The sequence below is a fragment of the Colossoma macropomum genome, unplaced genomic scaffold (genome assembly GCF_904425465.1).
Source record: "Colossoma macropomum unplaced genomic scaffold, Colossoma_macropomum, whole genome shotgun sequence".
Taxonomy (NCBI): Eukaryota; Metazoa; Chordata; class Actinopteri; order Characiformes; family Serrasalmidae; genus Colossoma; species Colossoma macropomum.
In genome coordinates this window covers 24,345,089-24,363,126 of record NW_023494796.1, presented here as the reverse complement: position 1 = coordinate 24,363,126, position 18,038 = coordinate 24,345,089, and the positions used below count along the sequence as shown (strand labels likewise).

Sequence of the window (18,038 nt, the reverse complement as noted above, 5' to 3'; positions counted from 1 at the left end):
TTTATTCAATAACGAAGAAGATTAGACATTAAAAGGCACCAGAAGGCATTTTAGAGGCTTAGTTCAATATTTCACATTTTAAAATTGATGATCAGTAATACTAAAATTATCTATTTACAGTCATTTTTGTCAAGTGGGTGTCAATTTTATTATAACTTCTCAATGCTACACAGCTTTCTGATTCATGGAGTTTTCTACAGCTCTGTTTATCATTCTAAATATCTCTAACATTTCTTTGTTTTTTCAGTTTCTTAAAATGATTTGATATACATGAAGTTATACGGTACTATTATCATGTAAGAATCGTATTATACACGTATCTGTTACAAAATTGGCTTTATATGTGAGTTAAAACTCCAAATTTTTGAATAGTACTCTATTTCAAAGTTGTATTATTTTTTCTCACACATTAACTGAATGATCCAGAATTAAATACACTGAGAGTTTAAATTCCTAACAAAAACAAAACAGATTATATCAATCCCATTTTGAAAGAACTGCACTGACTGCCTGTATCTTTCAGGACAGATTTTAAAGTTCTGCTACTAGTTTTTAAGGCTTTAAATGACAAAGAACCCACTTAGATCACAAAATGTCTGTTTATGTTCTAGCATGTGATCTTAGATCTGCAGATACTGGCCTTCTGCAAATATCCTCTAAAAAATACAGACAACATGGAGAGACTCTTTGAATTTAGGCTTTTAAACTGTAGAACTTAATTCCTCCTTCTATTAAACATTCAAGCTCAGTGCTCACTTTTAGGAAACATTTAAAAACATATCTCTTTAACTTAGCATATAATTAACTGTATGGCTGTTGGCATTTATCTTTTTATTTGATCTCTGTTATTTTCTAATGATTTTAAATTAGTACTCAATATTTTTTGTATTACTATTAAGCTTTATCACCTGTCTGTAAAGCCCTTTGAGCCGCCACCAGCATGAAAAGTACTATATAAACAAAGATTATTATTATTATTATTATTGTTATTAATATTATTATTAATTCAGAATAAAGCGTTTTACCTTTCCAAACACAGTTTTGACGTAGATGGGCAGGTCTCCATGGGGGCTGCCAAAGCCACCCACTATACTGAAGCCCAGACCGTCCGGCCCTCTCTCCAAACTAATCGTCTTACACTGAGGAGGACTGTGGAGACACAAATGTATACACACACACACACACACAATTAGATTTTCTGATATAACTCAAGTAACAATATTTAAGTACCATGTCATTGCTGCCATATCAAAACCTTCTATTTTTTTAACATCATTTGAACCTGCTGTTTTGTGTGAATATTAGAATAAAATTGACCATAGTCCACTGAAATGGGCCAAATTTACCAAAAAAAAATAAATTGGCGTATTTTTAGCACATTTGGACAAAAAAGCTCTGTATCCATGTGTGTGTAAGCTGATACACACCCCAGGTCATCGTGGAAGATACTGCTTGTGGTCAGTCCAGGTGTTTGATCTGGTGGGGGACCAGTTACTGTAGTATCACCAGCTACAACCTACACACAAAGATCAACCAAAAAATGAATGCTGCACATCACAGAGTGATACTGAATGAGTTTGTGTGTTGTTGTGTTTATGTGTACCTGCAGTTGTATGGTTCCTGTGGTGTTTTTCAGCAGTGATACAGCTTGACTATGAGCCATGCCTTCTGTAGATGTGCCACAGATAGATATAATCCTATCACCAACCTGAGAGAGAGAGATAACAAGAATAATGATTACAGCAGATTAGAATACAGTTTTAACTAGTGGTCTGCACAAGCATGAAGTTGAAGCCAGAAGCATGCCCAGAACTATGAGACCCGACCCATCCCAGCCCAACAGGCACGGCTAAATTTGAAACCAGAACCTGACTCCAAGCAGCTTGCACGAAATGCGTATTGCAGACACTTTGTTTACTAAGTGCTTGAGTTGATGGACAGATCTTGATAAACCAAATGTTGTGCTGAGATGAACATCATTCACCCTCCTCTGATCAACTGTTCATCCCGCTGTGCTTAAGTTCCTCTCGCTACTGCAGAAATATGTAATATATTTCAGGCGAACTGATTCACTGTGACCTTGCACCAACCCATAATGTGAATGAGGCTGATGTACTGTTAAACTTCATTTGATTTAAAGGCACATTAACTCACTTATTAACCCACTAGACTGCAATGTTAGTAGAGAGAGAGAGAGAGTGATTTAAATTCCGCTCAGGGCATTTGTTTGCCAAGAAGTGCAGCACATCTGTTTTTCTGAATTTGAGGATTGTAGCTTGAACACTGATGCTGAAAACTTTTAGTTAATAAGCTCTGCACTATGAGGCTAAATTTTTCTTACTTAAAACATATAATGTTGAATAATGTAGTAGGATACAATTAAAATTCTCTTGCAATTTGGAAATTGCCCTGTTTCAATTGCTATTTAGAAATACAAATAATTCATTGTTCAGCCCTACTGAGAACTAACATTAATATGATACACACAAAGACAAACTCACTCTGAGTTTCTGTGTCTGTGCAGCTAAACCAGCAGGGTTCATCATAGCGATGAATATAGGCACATCTCCCAAAGGGCTGCCCACACCGCCTGCTATACTGATGCCCAGGGAGTCAGACGGCTCCTGAAACACACAGACACAAACATACATACACACACTGAGTTGTCAGTTTTTTCAGTCCACCTACCTTGTACTACACTCACTGTACATTTTATCAGGAATACCAACCATATAGGCGCATTTTGTAAGTGCACAATTACAGATTTTAGTTCATCTGTTGCAAAAGAATTTATCTATGGAAGGAGGCCACCATAGGACCACCACTGACCAGATATTATTTGGGTGTTGGATCATTCTTAGAGCAACAGTGACACTGACATGGTAGTGTGTGTTGTGCCAGTATGAGTGTAACAGACACAGCAGTGTTGCTGGAGTTTTTAAACATCTCAGTGTCACTGCAGAGTTCAGAATAATCCACCAACCAAAATATCTAGTTGGTCCTGTGGTCAGAAACTGGTCACTGATGAAGAGCTAGTTGATGACTAACACCAAAGTTCTTACAGGAAAGTCTGTTCACTCAGTGGCCATCTTGACAATGCTGGACAGTTATTTCCACTTATACAAGACCCGACTCCTACTATTTTAAATGGGAAGAGACTTATAAACCTGAAACTGAAAGTTGTGTTAATGCTTTAAATGCATATTTGAGGTCAGTGATAAAATCTGACAAAATAGCATAAATATTTTGTGGCGTTTGCTAAAAACAATAAAATAGAATTTTCAGGTTGTTGTTGCTGCACGTGCACAAAACCTCACAGTGACAGAGGGCTTTTCCCGCTTTGCTGCGGCTTTACTAGCAACCCGATTGGCTCTTTTTTTGACAACTTTTTTTTGACTTTCCTCATAAAAAGACGGCATTTATAATGCCTTCGATAACACAAATTGTGCATGAAATAAGGACACAATGTCATTAATGAGAAGCACAGCTCTTCTGAAGCATCAAACACTATATGATTGTTACTGGCGCAAATGTGCATGAGTGCCAGCTACATGAGGCGCTTCGCATCTAAAAAGATTTAAGTACAAGGTGTACCAACAAGGTACGAATGTCTAATAAAGTGGCCCATAAGTGTACATACACCTGTATGTGTGACAGAGCCATATGAAACACAGCGTAACATGTAGATCAACAGTACTCTAAATAACAGTAACATTTGAAGAATGAGTCTTTAGCATATCTTACCTTGGACAGCTCAACAGTTCTGAAATCTTGGTCCAGTGCTGAGAGAGAAGAGAGAATGAATGTTAAATAAATAAAAATTCTGCACCTTATAAGTCAACTTGAACTACGAAGCAACAGCATACTAAGCTTACATTCGTGACTCCTTCGGATTTCCAAGTCTCCCTGCAGGCTACCGGAACCAGTGAAAGTCTGCTGGGTGATCTTACAGCTTCCACCTTCACTCATCTACACATAAAAACATATGTACATCAGTTTGGAGGCCAAACCACTGTAAAACTAGCCAAAATTGATCCAAGTGTAATAGACTCTTCCAAAATCACTGCCCACCTGACTACCCTGAGACATGCGTCTCTCGGAGTGGAACGGCCCCGCCTTAAAACGACCCACCTCCACTTTGACTGGACCGACGCAACACTAATAAGATAGAGATTGCATAAGGATTGTCTAAAGTTCACTGAAATAATCTGGCATCAAATTAAACCTATAGTATACACATTACTGGCTCATACCGCAAGATAATATTTGCATGGAGAGAAAAATTCTAGTTAAAGTTGAAGTAAGTAATGCAGGATGAATAAGTGTTTGGTAAGAAAATGTTTCTCATCATATATCTCTTTTTTTATTCATTCATTAATTGTTGATTTATACAGCAGATTCAAGATACTTTTAAATTCTGTGTAATGTTTTATACACACGTTTGTGGTTTTCGTAGCTTATTTGTATGCTTACTTTCAGCAGGGCGGCGACGGACTCCTGTGTCGCAGATCGGACGTCCTCATCGTTAACAGACAGAATCTGATCTCCCTGCATGAGCCGCCCGTCACTCTCCACAACTCCACCTTTAACAATGTCCGACACAAACACACCTGTATCGTTCCTGCGGGTAAGAGGGAACATGATCAATCATACCATTAATACATCATTATTAATTAAACAATAGTGTCATTTCTTTGAAGTGTCATTATTGTCTACGTCTGTCCAAAGAAGCGTACGTCAGTCAAGTAGAGAAAGGGGTTCCCCTGTAGCAGCCTAGGGTTGAGGTTTGATCAAAAATTTAATTTACACATTTCTTCCTCCTACCTTAAATGTAGCTGATGAGCCACATAGCTTATAAGTGATGGAAGCTTACAGCCACCAGGTTACCACTGTGCAATACGAATGTTTAAATCAACACACTTTTGTGGCAAACCATGTCAAGTTGTTAAGTAATCTCAAACAGACTTGCTTATGTAGTTTCTCACACGTTGACATTCTGTTATCTACAAAAATGGACAAAAACACATTGAACTGCAAAAGCTAGCAGTGGCAGCCGTCCTTTACCCTGAATTTTGTCTGCTTTTGTCCATAGATGTCTCTAAGCTTCCATTACTTGTCAATTCACTTTTAATTCAGTTTAATTTGTACAGCTCTTTTCACAATTAAGATTTAGACTTCCTACCAATGTTATCTATAAAAACAGACAAAAGAATGTTTCATAGCTATATCAGTGTCTCCCGTTCCAGTCCTAGTAGGTCGGAGTCCAGATTCATCTCAGCAGTTAGTTATCAGTAGTGTAGTTTAGTATGTGTGTTTAAGCAGAGAAATGACCAAACTATGCTGAACTCCGGCCCTCCAAGACTGAAATTGGACACCTCTGAACTATATATGTTGACTATATAGATGATTATGCAAGTATTTGGGTTTATTCTGGTACCTTCTCCCAACAATACTGAGTCCAAGGCTTTGGCCTGGTTTCTTCTGCAGCTCCACAGTGAGAACATCCCATAGCTCCTCCTCCTTATACTGACCTTCATCACGGAACACGGTAAGACGTACTCTCTGAGGAGTCTGCCTCAGCACATTTATGGCCTCATCATGGGTTGCCATACGCAAGTCTATACCGTTCACCTGGAGAGAGAGAGAGACAGAGAAAGAGAGGTTCACATTAAATAATCAAAATATGCTAGTGATTGTAACAACTGTTAGTTGTTAGTTTCATGACTGCAGCCCCCCTCATTCAAACACTTTTTAAAAGGCATAATCAAATGATGGCTCTCTTGATTAAACCAAAGTTACTTCCAACTACTGCAATGTCATGAATTTGTTTCTTGAAGTCTGAAGAACTTGTACTACAAGTATTAACAAGCAAAAAACATCACTGATGCAGCAATATCAGTAATTTAGCAGACTACACTAAACGGTTATCATAGGAGAACTATGGATAAATCAAAGAGCAGCAAACTAACAAAATCAACAGTAATGTGGAAGACTATAACTCCCCTCAAAACAGAAGTATGAGAGTGAGAAGAAGTGCGGGACAGTCTATATGAGATATATGTTATATAAACATATAAGAACGCAACTAACCACAATTAATTATTTTAAATGTTTGACAGCTTTATTATACTTCTATAATGCTGATGTTTGACAGCTATAGATATGTAATGGTGATGTTTTAATGTTAAAGACATTGTAGATGAATTTTACCTCAAGAATCTGGTCTCCAGCCCACAGCCTGCCATCTTTAGAAGCAGCCCCCTCCTCATACACCTCATGGATTATTATAGCACCCTGTAAAACACACTGACATTAGTACTGTGTAGATGGAGGTATGTGAATGCTAGAGTATTTGTGTGTCACGTACTACAGAAGACGACTCACAATTTGTGTAAATCTTTTGTAAAGATTCTCTCTCTCTCTCTCTCTCTCTCTCTCTCTTAAACACAAACACTAACATTTGTAGTCCATTTACCAGTAGTGTGTCACAGCCGCCCACAATGCTGAGGCCGAGTCCTGTTCTCCCTTTAGAGATCTCGATGGTGGTCTCACAGCCAGGGATGATGGGACAGGTCACAGGGTCAGACACCAAGGTTGCAGGGGTTGATGACCTGCTGGAACCTGAAACACCATGGAAACTGCAGTCAAATAATCAATAACTATAAACTACACAACAAGGTTGACAACACTAAAAGGAGAGGTGCATGGTGAGGAATGAGGGTGCAGTGGCTGAGATATTATTCAAGAGTAATGGAAAATGTAATTATCAGCCTCATACTGGAATCACAATTACTGAACTGATAATTACGAGTAATATATGTAAAGAAATATATGTAAAATTGAAAAATGTATTAAAATGGCCTTTTTTTGCTTAATGCAATTTAGTATTAGGAATATATTTTTGAATGAAATAATGTAATGTTTGAAATATGCATGCATGGTTTAAATAACAAAAAGCTAATCTTTAGCATGAAAATAACATAAGAATAACACAAAAACATAATTGTATGAAGAAAACTGAATAATGAAAAATACCATGAATTATGGGTAACATATCCCCAGAAAAAGTATTTTATTTAAGACTGTGAGTTTCTGATGAATTATTGATTAATGAAAACTGACAGTGAAATTTCACAAACAGAAGATGACATATCAGTTTAAACAATCATTTTCATATTCATATATTGTTTTATAACTAAAACTACTGAAGTATAACATTAAAACCTAAAATATAAACATAAAATAATAACTTTTTTAAATTAATTAGCTGATGTTATTGCTTATATAAATTTTAGCCCCTTAAAATCAGTATCTGTATTGGTCACATTTTTTACTTCATGTACAGATTATACTTTCAATGTTCTTGGTTTCAGTATCCGTTTCAACATGTTAGTTATCTGTTATCATTATCAGCCTAGAAATGACACGTCGGTACATCACTACTAAAATATTCTCAATGGTTTGATCTTCTCTCTGTGTACTCACTCCTGACTGGTTCTGTTTCTGGTGGCGTTGCTACAGTCAGGGGCATGCTGGCTAAAGTGTCTGCCCCTGGGTCTGAGTCTCTGGTCATCTGATTGGATACGTTTGAGATTGGAGCGGGGTCATCCCTACAGATGGTGAGCTTCACTGAGCTCTTTGGTTTGTTCAGTAGTGACATCACCTGCAAAAAACACAATCAATGTCATGGATAATAATTCTTTGTCTTACGTTTTTGACCTTTTGCTGGATGTCCCTTTTGGCTTTTGTTTGCTCTTTCTCAGTTTAGACCTACGCCTGTTTAATCACTATGAGTTTGGATCTCCATTTTTTAATTAAAAGCTCAAAACTGTTTTTAATCTGCGAGCATCTGACTCCTTACATTTTCATTTAAATAAATAAACAAACAAACAAACAAACATTATTAATATTTTGGTTAGAGGAATACAGTTAGAGCTGGGGTGTCCAATCTTATCCACAAAGGGCTGGTGTAGCTGCAAGTGAGCAGCTCAATTGCTCAGCCTTCAAACAACTAATCCTGTGCAGTCCTGCTTTGTTGGAAAGAAAACCTGCAGCCACACTGGGGCTTTATGGATAAGATCGGACATTGCTTAGTTAGAAGAATAGATTCAGGAACATCTCAGTGCACTCCAGCCATTGCATTGCATCTGCTGCACAGATAATTTAATCTAACAGAGAATTAATTAGATTAACTAGCTATTAGATGGTAAAAGCAAATAAATAACATACTTTTGCACAATATTGTATCTATGTGGAAAAAAAGGAAAAGGATGAAAAGGAAAAAATGGAAAAGGAAAAGGATGAGAAAATAAATGCCAGTAAAAAAACAACAACAGGGAAATCAAAACGGTTTCTTATTTGTTTAAAAGACATTGAGCAATACATGGGCAGGTTTGGAATAACATAAATGTCAGGTGCTGTGTGAGTTTGTTACCTTTTCCTCAGAGAAGCCCAGCACCATCTCTTCGTCCACTGCCAGCAGTCTGTCTCCTGCCTGTATACTGCCCTCCTGAACACACACACCATTTACAAGTCTGACTTTTTTACAACTTTGTAAATGTCCCTTTTTTATTTCTTATATAATGCTCAGTTGTGACTTATTTTACTACATGTTTACCACTATGCAGACTATATATTGCACCACAGGCCCTACACAGATTACAGCAATAAACTTGTATTATATTAAACAAATTTGAGGCCTGTACCTTTCTGGCCGCTCCATCGTCCATAATACTCTGCACGATCATGCCGTTCCTGCTGTCCTCCTCCATCAAGACCAGTCCCACACCACTCTCCTCCTGTTTTCCGATTAAAGAAGAAAGAGAACAAGATTCACTGATATGAGGCTTTTTTGCTGCTGCAAGACTATGCATCATAGTTACTTGGACTATGTGTGTGCCCCTTAGCCTAACCCAGTGGCACAAAGTGATACACAATATCAATCCCCTTGAAAGACTAGTCTGTCTAAAGAAAATCTGCTGTTGGGAGTCTACTACAGGACTGAAGCAGGGGCCATATTACAGAAACATCCTGAAATCATATCTCTTTGGCTACTATGACACTTTCAGTGAGGACTGAATTAAGTAAAACTGCTATTACAGAATAACAGTTCTGTTATCATCCTAACTCCAAAACTCACCAAATAAAATATTACAGTGATGGTGGAGAATAGTGAGCAGGCTAAGTTAAACGTGTGGATGTTTACTAGGGGGAGAAACGTTAGTGCAGCTCGCACACTGGTTAAAGTCTTGAGACATGGAACTGAAACTAGGGAGCGGCAATGCCCTGTTAAACAGCAGGGGTAGTGTCACAGTATTACTAGGTTTTCCTATAAACTTCTGGTTCATCACACTATAGTTTAGTTTTGACATTCCCCTTACACTGGTAGCCGTCTAGCTAAGTAACTTACAATTTAACACTATTTTGATTAAGTATTTTTCAGCTGTGTGTATTGTCGATTGCTTGGTAACAGACATAAAACTCGATTATTTATGAGTAGGATTTCTTAACTTCAGATTCTGTAAGATCAGATAGAATTCCTAAATGAAGATAAATTTTGCTTCTACAATACAAATTTGTGAAAAATCTTATTTTGTCATGAAAGTAGGAAGATTTTGTAATATGGCCCCCGAATAACAAGGGTTGAGCAGGACTAGACATTCAATTTTTACCTTATTTATTCTTAAAACTCTGTAATGATCATCATACGGTGTAACGGTTGTCCTGTATTTTATGTTTACCACTTTAAACAATCTAAAATAGATTAATTTGATTATGCTGAGAGATAAACGTATTGCATTTATTAAATAGAAATGTTTTTTACCAAACAAAGTTCCACCAGGTTACAGTTTCAGAGGAGTCAATGTCAAACCCCACTAGTATAGAAATACATAATGTGTGTGTATGGATGATAGTATGCATGCATGCATAACTGTGAATGCATGAGTGTGGGATGCATTCCTGTGAATAAAAAAACGTCTGTGTGCCGAAGAAGGAGGGAAGGAATGGGAGGGGGAGAATGAGAGAGAGAAAGAAAGAGAAAGGGAGAGACAGAGAGTTTTTCTTACCACTTGTAGGATTATATGCTGAACACTTTTAGACATGTCCGTATCTGACAGCGAGTGGCTGATAGAAGAGCACGTTTCAGGCTGATAGAAAAGTTAAAGTAAAGCAAAAACAGATGTTAACAACAAAAGGAATCTTACAGAATTTCAGAATCAGTTTTTTTTTTTTAATTACTTGTGAAAATAATTGTATATACACTGAAGAAAACTGCAGATGCCCAAATCTCAGCAACCTCTTGTTTTTTTTATATATTTTCATTTATATATTGTCATTTGAAAAATAAGTTCTGATTTTTCTATCTCTGAGCGACGGTACAGAAACTGGTTCATGCATTTGTTTCAAGCTGAATTGATTACTGTAATGGTCTTCTTACAGGGCTCCTTAAGAAAACAATACATCCTCTACAACTCAAACAGAATGTGGCAGCACAGACCCTAACAAAAACAAAAAGAGAGAAATCTTATCACTCCTATTTTGAAAAAAACTGCACTGGCTACCAATATCTTTGAGGATAGATTTTGAAGTTTGCTCCTAGTTTTTAAAGCTCTAAATGACCTTAAAGCACCGCTTACATCACAGAGTGTCTGTCTGTTTATGTTCTAGTAAATAATCTTAGATCTGCAGACATGGGTCTTCTGCAAAAACCTTCCAGAAAATACAGAAACCGTGAATAGGATTCTTCTTCAGTTATTATGCTTAACTTAGAGAGAAATTCTTTCTTTTTAACTTGATCTGTCATTGTCTTGTCTGTTACTGTAAAACATTATCACCAGTCTGTCAAATACTTTGAGCTGCCACCAGTATGAAAAGTGCTCGATAAATAAAGATATTATTAATTATTATTATTATATATGCTCATTTTTACCTCTATTTGTGTATCCAGGGTGTCTCCAAACTCCTTCATTGGGCCAACAGCCATCTGACTCAGAGCATCCGTGTTCCTGACAGACACATACGCCCAGCTCAATAGAATGAAAGCTTTCCAGAAGTCCAGCATGCTTCATTTGGCAAAGCCCTCATTTAAATTCAGTCTTTCAGACTACTGAAGACCAATGGTGCCATCTGGTGGTCCTGACTCAGTACTGAACAGGCTTTACAATGCATTTCCTTCACTACTGATTTAGTACTCATTTAAATATTTTGACCTCACCTTATGAAGATGATTTTGACTTTGGAGGGGGCGCTCTTAATGATGGAGGAGGCGTTTTGATGGGAGCGGCCGTACAGAATCTGACCATTAATCTGCAAAGAGGACGAAAAACCACTAAGGACCTAAACAAAATGGAGTGGAACTGCCCCACTTTAGAAACATGGGGCACTGTGAACATTAATTATAACGTTATTCTTGATGTTATATACATTTCTCAGACAACAGAATCAGATACAGCTCTATTTCTTTTTTAAACAGCTTTCTAGTTTCCTACTAATTATCAATGTAGCGTATGAAGTTGTACAAGGACCAACATATTAGAATCATTTTACATATGTACATTATTGTGCAAAACTTTGAGAAATTTAGTTTTAAAAATAATTTATCTGGGCAGTAAACTTTGTTCAGCAAAACACAAATATTAGAATAAATACAAATAACATTAATACAATTAGTTGAGATTTTCTATTAGTTAATGTTTTTGTTAAGCCATTTCCAAAATCTCTGTGGCAGCCTGGTATTAATTGTAATTTATGCTTATTTGTATTTATTTTTAAAAATTACAAACAAAAACTCACTCACTGCTTAGACAAAGGGCTTGAAACAATTGCTTTGGTGACTTTTGCCAGTAAATGTCACTGATGGCAAGTGAAACATGTTCAGTGTGCTAACCTCCAGCAGCTCATCTCCTACGACGATCCGTCCATCCTTTCCAGCCGCGCCGCTGGGGTCAATCCCCACCACGAAGACGCTCATGCGGGATCGGTCTCGATTCCCTGCTAGACTGAGACCCAGACCGCTTCTGCCTTTCTCCAGTTCGATCATATGCAGCACACCTGGCAAACTCCCGTAACGGTCCACAACCTTCTCTACTCACACAAACACAAACGCATAAAAGAATTACATGATCACTGCAGGAATAGATATCAAATACACAAGGACTGCCTTTAAAAGTAGATTTTACAAATAAATTAAGGCACAATAGCTTGACACTACATATATCTGTGCCTTTAGCACCTTTGAACTCTTTTACGTACCACAGTGTGCTTTCTTGCTACCTTTCCCTACAGCAATGCAGCAAAAAAGTACTTTATTATCAAGCCCCAGTGCTTCTAAGTCCCAGTTCAGGGTATAGTCCAGTGCTCTAACATAGCTGATTCAGCTCACCCGCTAACTGCCAAGCCCTTCTGGAGCTGAATCAAGTTTGTTAAACATAAAAACTGCTGGGCAGCAGGATTAAGAACCCCTGTCATTTGCACTTATAACAGCTCTTCAGCCTTGACTCTGGAGTAATGACGCTCTGGAGTATAGCTGGGATGTCCTGGAGCAGGAAATACACCAAAATACGCAGGACAGAGGTACAACCTCATTATTATGAGATAATGCTGCCCTCCGGTGGAGATATGTGATAGTACAGTATTAAGTCCAGTTTACACTCATTCGATGACATGGGATTTCTGAACGTTTGATTGACAAGCAGTATGATTAGTGTGAACTCTCTATGTAACACTGGATACCAGAGTTTCAAAAAGTTTAACATACATCCATAAACCATGCATCTCCATTTTTGTCAAGCTTTATTTTAGAAACAAGGTGGCTGTAAATTTTGTGAAAATTTCATGATAAATGGACATACAGAAATGCTACAAAATCACTTAGAACCTCTTTATGTTAACTTACATTAAAGGTTTATAAAGTTTTTGCTTTCTCCTGTAAAGTTACTGTTTTGGGGGCATGTTTTTGTTCGTACAGCAACGATTTTCAAAAATCTCTTTGTCCACAAAAGAGCACAAAAAGTTTTGAAAAATGTTCAAATGAGCAAGCTAGCCCATGAGGGACTGATGAAATGTACTGTCTAGGTACGCACAGATTATGAATTTTTGATGGACGATTCAGATTTCGATGTCTTTGCAGCCAAATTGACAGATGGCCGATTTGTTTGACGATTTTTGTTATCCTTCTTTCCATCCAAAGCTCACACTATGTTTGGTGAATGAATGACGTGTGACGTGGCACATTTCTTTCACTATCAGCAAAATTTGCAATAAAGGCACCATTATTTCCTCTTTATTGGGCCAAACTGGCATTTAAAATTTACTAGTTTTAAATCAGTGCCTATTTAAATAACCTGAATCAAATAAAGTACTACACTGAAAGTAAAAGACAATGCATCTTGCAAAATTATGTTGTGACATTTTAACACGTGTAACAACAGCATTCACAGACAGCACATGTGAACTTACCTGGCTCACATTATTTACTTAAAAAAATTGCAACATAAATCTGCCAAAGTTAAAATAATAAATTGGTTGTTTGTTGATTTAAGGTCTAAAACGAAAAATTAAACTTTTGAAAACTCTGGCATCCAGTCTTCTACAACTACAGGGTTCACACTGATCTGCCTTTTTATAAGGAGTCTCATCGGAGGAGTTCAAACTGTGCTTAATACGGTAATAACAAGTCTTGTGAATTTGAATTAAGTGAAGATATTTTGGCACCGTGTGGTAATATTCTTTAAAACTACTGTCTCGGCTTGATGGGTATGTGTGAAATGAACTTTAAAGACGCAGATGAGATCACTCACTCCAGGTGTAGCCAAACTCGTCCTCCTCTTCCTCAGAAGTGTCATGAGGAAGAACGATTCGGTCAGGAATCTCCGTCAGCGTGTCCGTGTCTGTCTCACCCACATGTGGGACCACCGGCAACGAGAGGAATGACGTTGTAGGGGAAACTTTCCCTGGCTCCCGATTTAGCTGCCATGGCAACCAGAGGACACATTTAGAAAGAGGAAAACTATAATAAATGTCCTACAGACTCACCTAGACTACCTGTTCATGTTGACTAGGTTAAAATAGCATCCGCCCATTGGTTTCTACTACAGGTACGTTTTGAGTTAAAAGGTTTTTCTGTTCTTTAACTAAGCACAGGAAAATATATCAAAATTTATTTCTGAGGTAAATCATATGATATAGATTTGGCAGACAGACATCATGCTGCAAAAGACTGGAGTATCACTTTAAACTAATATTTCTGTCTTAAACATAATCAGTTTTACTCCCATTTATCAAATACATGTTTAAAGCCCCTATTGAAAATTTGTGCAACTCACATGCCAATTTCTGGTACTACAAAAAGAACAGAATCATACAATTTGCACGTCTATTATTCTCTCTGTTAGTAAACGCTAAGCTAGTTCTGGCACAGCTGTGGTGCTTTAATCTGTCCTCCTGCTTGATGCTTCCATGTAAACACTTTCCAAATCATTCACACCAAGTTATATGAACCACAATCAAATGGTCATACTTTATTTCCCCTTGCTAAATTGCACTGATCTAACTTTCAGCATAAAACTTTAGTCTTTAGCTCCACATCATTCATAGACGTTTAAAGCCAGCAGACTGAAGCTCAACTTACCTTTAATGTGAGCTGTAATTAAAAACTACAGATCAAGCAGGAAATGTTATCATTATTAATGCTAATTTGAACAGCTTGAAAGATTCACTAGTCAAAGCCAACAAATCAAGCCAGCTTTTTAAAGCAAAATCTAGATGCAACATTATGACATGCCTATTAAGGGCAATTCCATAATAATGGCACTGTATGCATTCAGCTGAAAGTTTCACATTTTTTATTTCAGACTAGGGTTGCACTGTACACTGTTTATTAATCATTACCACAATACTTGCCGTTTAAAATCTGTTTATTTTCATTAGATGAGTATTATTTTTCCTTTTTTTCTTTGCTCAAAAATACTTGCTAGTCTTTAATCATCTCAGTTCAAGGACTCCTGTTTTTTAATATTTTACAAGGCTGATTCCTATCAGATGTAGTGAAATAATTACAATTAACAGCCTATTAACAGACTGATAAAAAGTTATTTTAATTGTTACATTTTATTATTAAATTTTATGTAAAAGCGGACATTAAAAAAGCCAACAAAGTTTTGTTACTTCTGTGGCAAAACAGCTTTCATGCACTACTACACATAAAAAGTCTACATCCTTGGGCTCCATCTACTGTTTTTAATAGACACTTTAAGTGTAGCTATCAAAAAGGAGGAGACTTCTCTAAATGTCCTTCTTTTTCAATCAGATTTAACAGCCCTCTAAATACATATTATTACGTGCTTTCATATGGTGGTGGGTGATTTGGTCTGATGTGTTTTGAATGCAAGTGAAATCCTGCTGAGCCTGGAATCATAAAAATACAGCATTATCCAACCTTTTCAGTTATATTGGTGAACTAACATTATACATAAAGAAATGACTACTGATGAAAGGTTGTTAATGAAAGGTATTAAAATGTGCATCCCTAATATGTACATCACCACTCATTTTAAAAACATCTTCCCTTTTTGTTGGCCCAAAGCTCACCAAGAAGACAAGAATTCAAGGTTTATTTACAAATTGAACCTTGCATTTCAAGTAAAAAAACACAAAATTCCAATGAAACAAAAACAAGAAAATAGGTTGATAAGCATTTCAAAGTTATTTTGAAATTGTCTTTGTGCTCATCATGGATGTTTCGCTCTGAAATGCACTTCAAGCAGTGAAATCCTTCAGAAACAGCTGCTTTATTCTGAGCTAATCAGAATCCTCCTAACTGATCACAGCTGGGCGCCAATTAGATCTGTAATGAATCCTGACTAACTGACCATACTATTTCTTCTTCCTGTGCCTAGTTAAAATTCAATAAGTTTACAAAGTGGGTGTTCACTTACTTAAATAATTCATATTTGTGTTGACTCATTCATTTTCAGAATGTTTTAGAGTTCTATTATAACCTGAATTGTTTTTATATTAACCCTCAGTTACTTCACAAGTATTGCAGTAATACTCTTATTCCACTGTTAAGATTTGGTTGGAAACAAAATGGTTAAAATCTTGATAAGGAGCACTGTGAGTTATTGCTCATCACTGTTAAATGTGCACACAAATGTACAACCCCATTTCCAAAAAAGGATGCTGTGAAGAATGTAAATATAAATAGGATGCAATGATATGCAAATCACTACAAAGACAACCTATCAAATGTTGAAACTGAGAAATTTTATAGTTACGCCCATTTTGAATTTGATGCTGACAACATGTTCCAAAAAAGTTGGGATGGGGGCATGTTTACCACTGTGTTTCATCACCTCTTCTTTTAACAACACTCTGTAAGCGTCTGGGAACTGAGGAGACACTGCTGTAGTTTTGAAAGTGAAATGTTTTTCCATTCTTGTTTGATATAGGATTTCAGCTGCAGCAGTATTAGGGTCTCCTTTGTCGTATTTTTCAAGTCATAATGCGCCAAATGTTATCAGTGGGTGACAGGTCTGGACTGCAGGCAGGCCAGATTAACACCCAGACTCTTTTAATGGACAAAGTGTCCATGATTTCCAAAAAGAATCTCAAACGTTGATTGGTTGGACAACAGAACACTTTTCCACTTCCCCTCAGTCCATTTTAAATGAGCTCAGGCCCAGAGAAGGTGGCAGCATTTCTGGATCCTGTTTATATTTGGTTTCTTCTTTGCATTTTTGGGTTTTAACTTGCATTTGTGGATACAGAGACAAACTGTTTTCACAGACAGTGGTTTTCAGAAGTGTTCCTGAGCCCATGCAGTGATTTCCACTACAGAACCATGCCTGTTTTTAATGCAGTGCCGCCTGAGGGCCCAAAGATCACGACCAACAAATACTGTTTTTTGCCTTGACCCTTGCATGCAGAGATTTCTCCCGATACTCTGAATCTTTTAATGTTATGATGTACCACAGATGATGAAAAGCAAAGGTTCTTTGCTACTTTATGTTGAGAAACATTTTTCTTGAATTGTTGCTCTATTTGCTCACAGTCTTTACACAGAGTGTTACACTGTTTTTATACCCAATCATGTTACTGACCTGTTGCCAATCAACCACCAGGTGTTTTTTTAGATTACACAACTTTACCATCCCTTTGTTCCCCCACTCCAACTTTTTTGGAGCGTGTTATTGGCATCATATTCTAAATGGGCATATCTTTTTCAAAAAACAATAAAATTTCTCTGTTTCAACATTTGATATGTTATCTTTGTGCTATTTTCAATTAAATTTAGTGTTTAAATTATTTGCATATCATTGCATTTTGCTTTTATTTACATTTTGCACAGCGTCCCAGCTTTTTGGAAATGGGGTTGGAGATCATTGCTATAAAATCACTGCGTATCCGTAAAAAGGCAAATGTTTCTGGAAAGGCTGGAATTGCCCCTTATCTGGCACGTGACAGAAGCAACCAGATCTATTGAAATAATTTTGCTGTGAGCATTAAACTGACACACACACACACACACACACACACACACACATACACACACATACACACATACACACACATATAGGAAAGGGGGGCTGTTAGGACCACATGTATGTGTAATCAACATGAAACACTGTATGAGTTATTTTCATTACAGCACATACATGTTAAACATGCACACACAGGCACAAACCTTAAACGGAGTAGGGGTGAAAGGGTTAGTTGGGGAGAGACGGAGGAAAAGTCTACTGTGACTCTCAACATCCTACAGAGAAAAAAAAGAGAAAGCAACCAGCACCAGTGAGGAAAAGAGACAAAGAAGAGAGAGAGATAAAGAAGGCCAGAGAGAGACAGAGAGAGAGAGAGAGAGACAGAGAGAGAGAGAGAGAGAGAGAGAGAGAGAGAGAGCACAGACCACAGACAGAGGTCCGACTAAACAAACACACTTATATTTTATACTGATATTTAGGCCAATATTTCATATTTTATACACGTTTCTAAAGGGACCATATTCTTTTAATTTATTCTTCCCCTGAAGGCCAGTTATA

The 18,038-nt window shown here is 37.1% G+C and overlaps 1 protein-coding gene across 5 annotated transcripts in view; it reads right to left on the bottom strand.

Annotated features, from left to right (window-relative positions):
- LOC118816662 (multiple PDZ domain protein) overlaps positions 1-18,038 on the bottom strand; it is a 75,097-nt gene that overhangs the window by 1,475 nt on the left and 55,584 nt on the right. For 4 of the 5 annotated variants that reach the window (XM_036583173.1, XM_036583175.1, XM_036583177.1 and 1 more), the window contains 20 exons: positions 17,684-17,755; positions 13,800-13,968; positions 11,888-12,084; positions 11,216-11,307; positions 10,931-11,006; positions 10,068-10,148; positions 8,706-8,798; positions 8,435-8,509; positions 7,486-7,663; positions 6,476-6,621; positions 6,211-6,294; positions 5,438-5,631; positions 4,474-4,621; positions 4,072-4,158; positions 3,876-3,969; positions 3,745-3,782; positions 2,502-2,624; positions 1,604-1,708; positions 1,428-1,516; positions 1,026-1,149 (listed from right to left, as the gene is read on the bottom strand). In XM_036583173.1, the coding sequence (XP_036439066.1) occupies positions 1,026-1,149; positions 1,428-1,516; positions 1,604-1,708; positions 2,502-2,624; positions 3,745-3,782; positions 3,876-3,969; positions 4,072-4,158; positions 4,474-4,621; positions 5,438-5,631; positions 6,211-6,294; positions 6,476-6,621; positions 7,486-7,663; positions 8,435-8,509; positions 8,706-8,798; positions 10,068-10,148; positions 10,931-11,006; positions 11,216-11,307; positions 11,888-12,084; positions 13,800-13,968; positions 17,684-17,755 (2,265 nt within the window). The remainder of the gene's footprint in view (positions 1-1,025; positions 1,150-1,427; positions 1,517-1,603; positions 1,709-2,501; positions 2,625-3,744; positions 3,783-3,875; positions 3,970-4,071; positions 4,159-4,473; positions 4,622-5,437; positions 5,632-6,210; positions 6,295-6,475; positions 6,622-7,485; positions 7,664-8,434; positions 8,510-8,705; positions 8,799-10,067; positions 10,149-10,930; positions 11,007-11,215; positions 11,308-11,887; positions 12,085-13,799; positions 13,969-17,683; positions 17,756-18,038) is intronic. The other variant, XM_036583176.1, reaches the window with a different exon arrangement.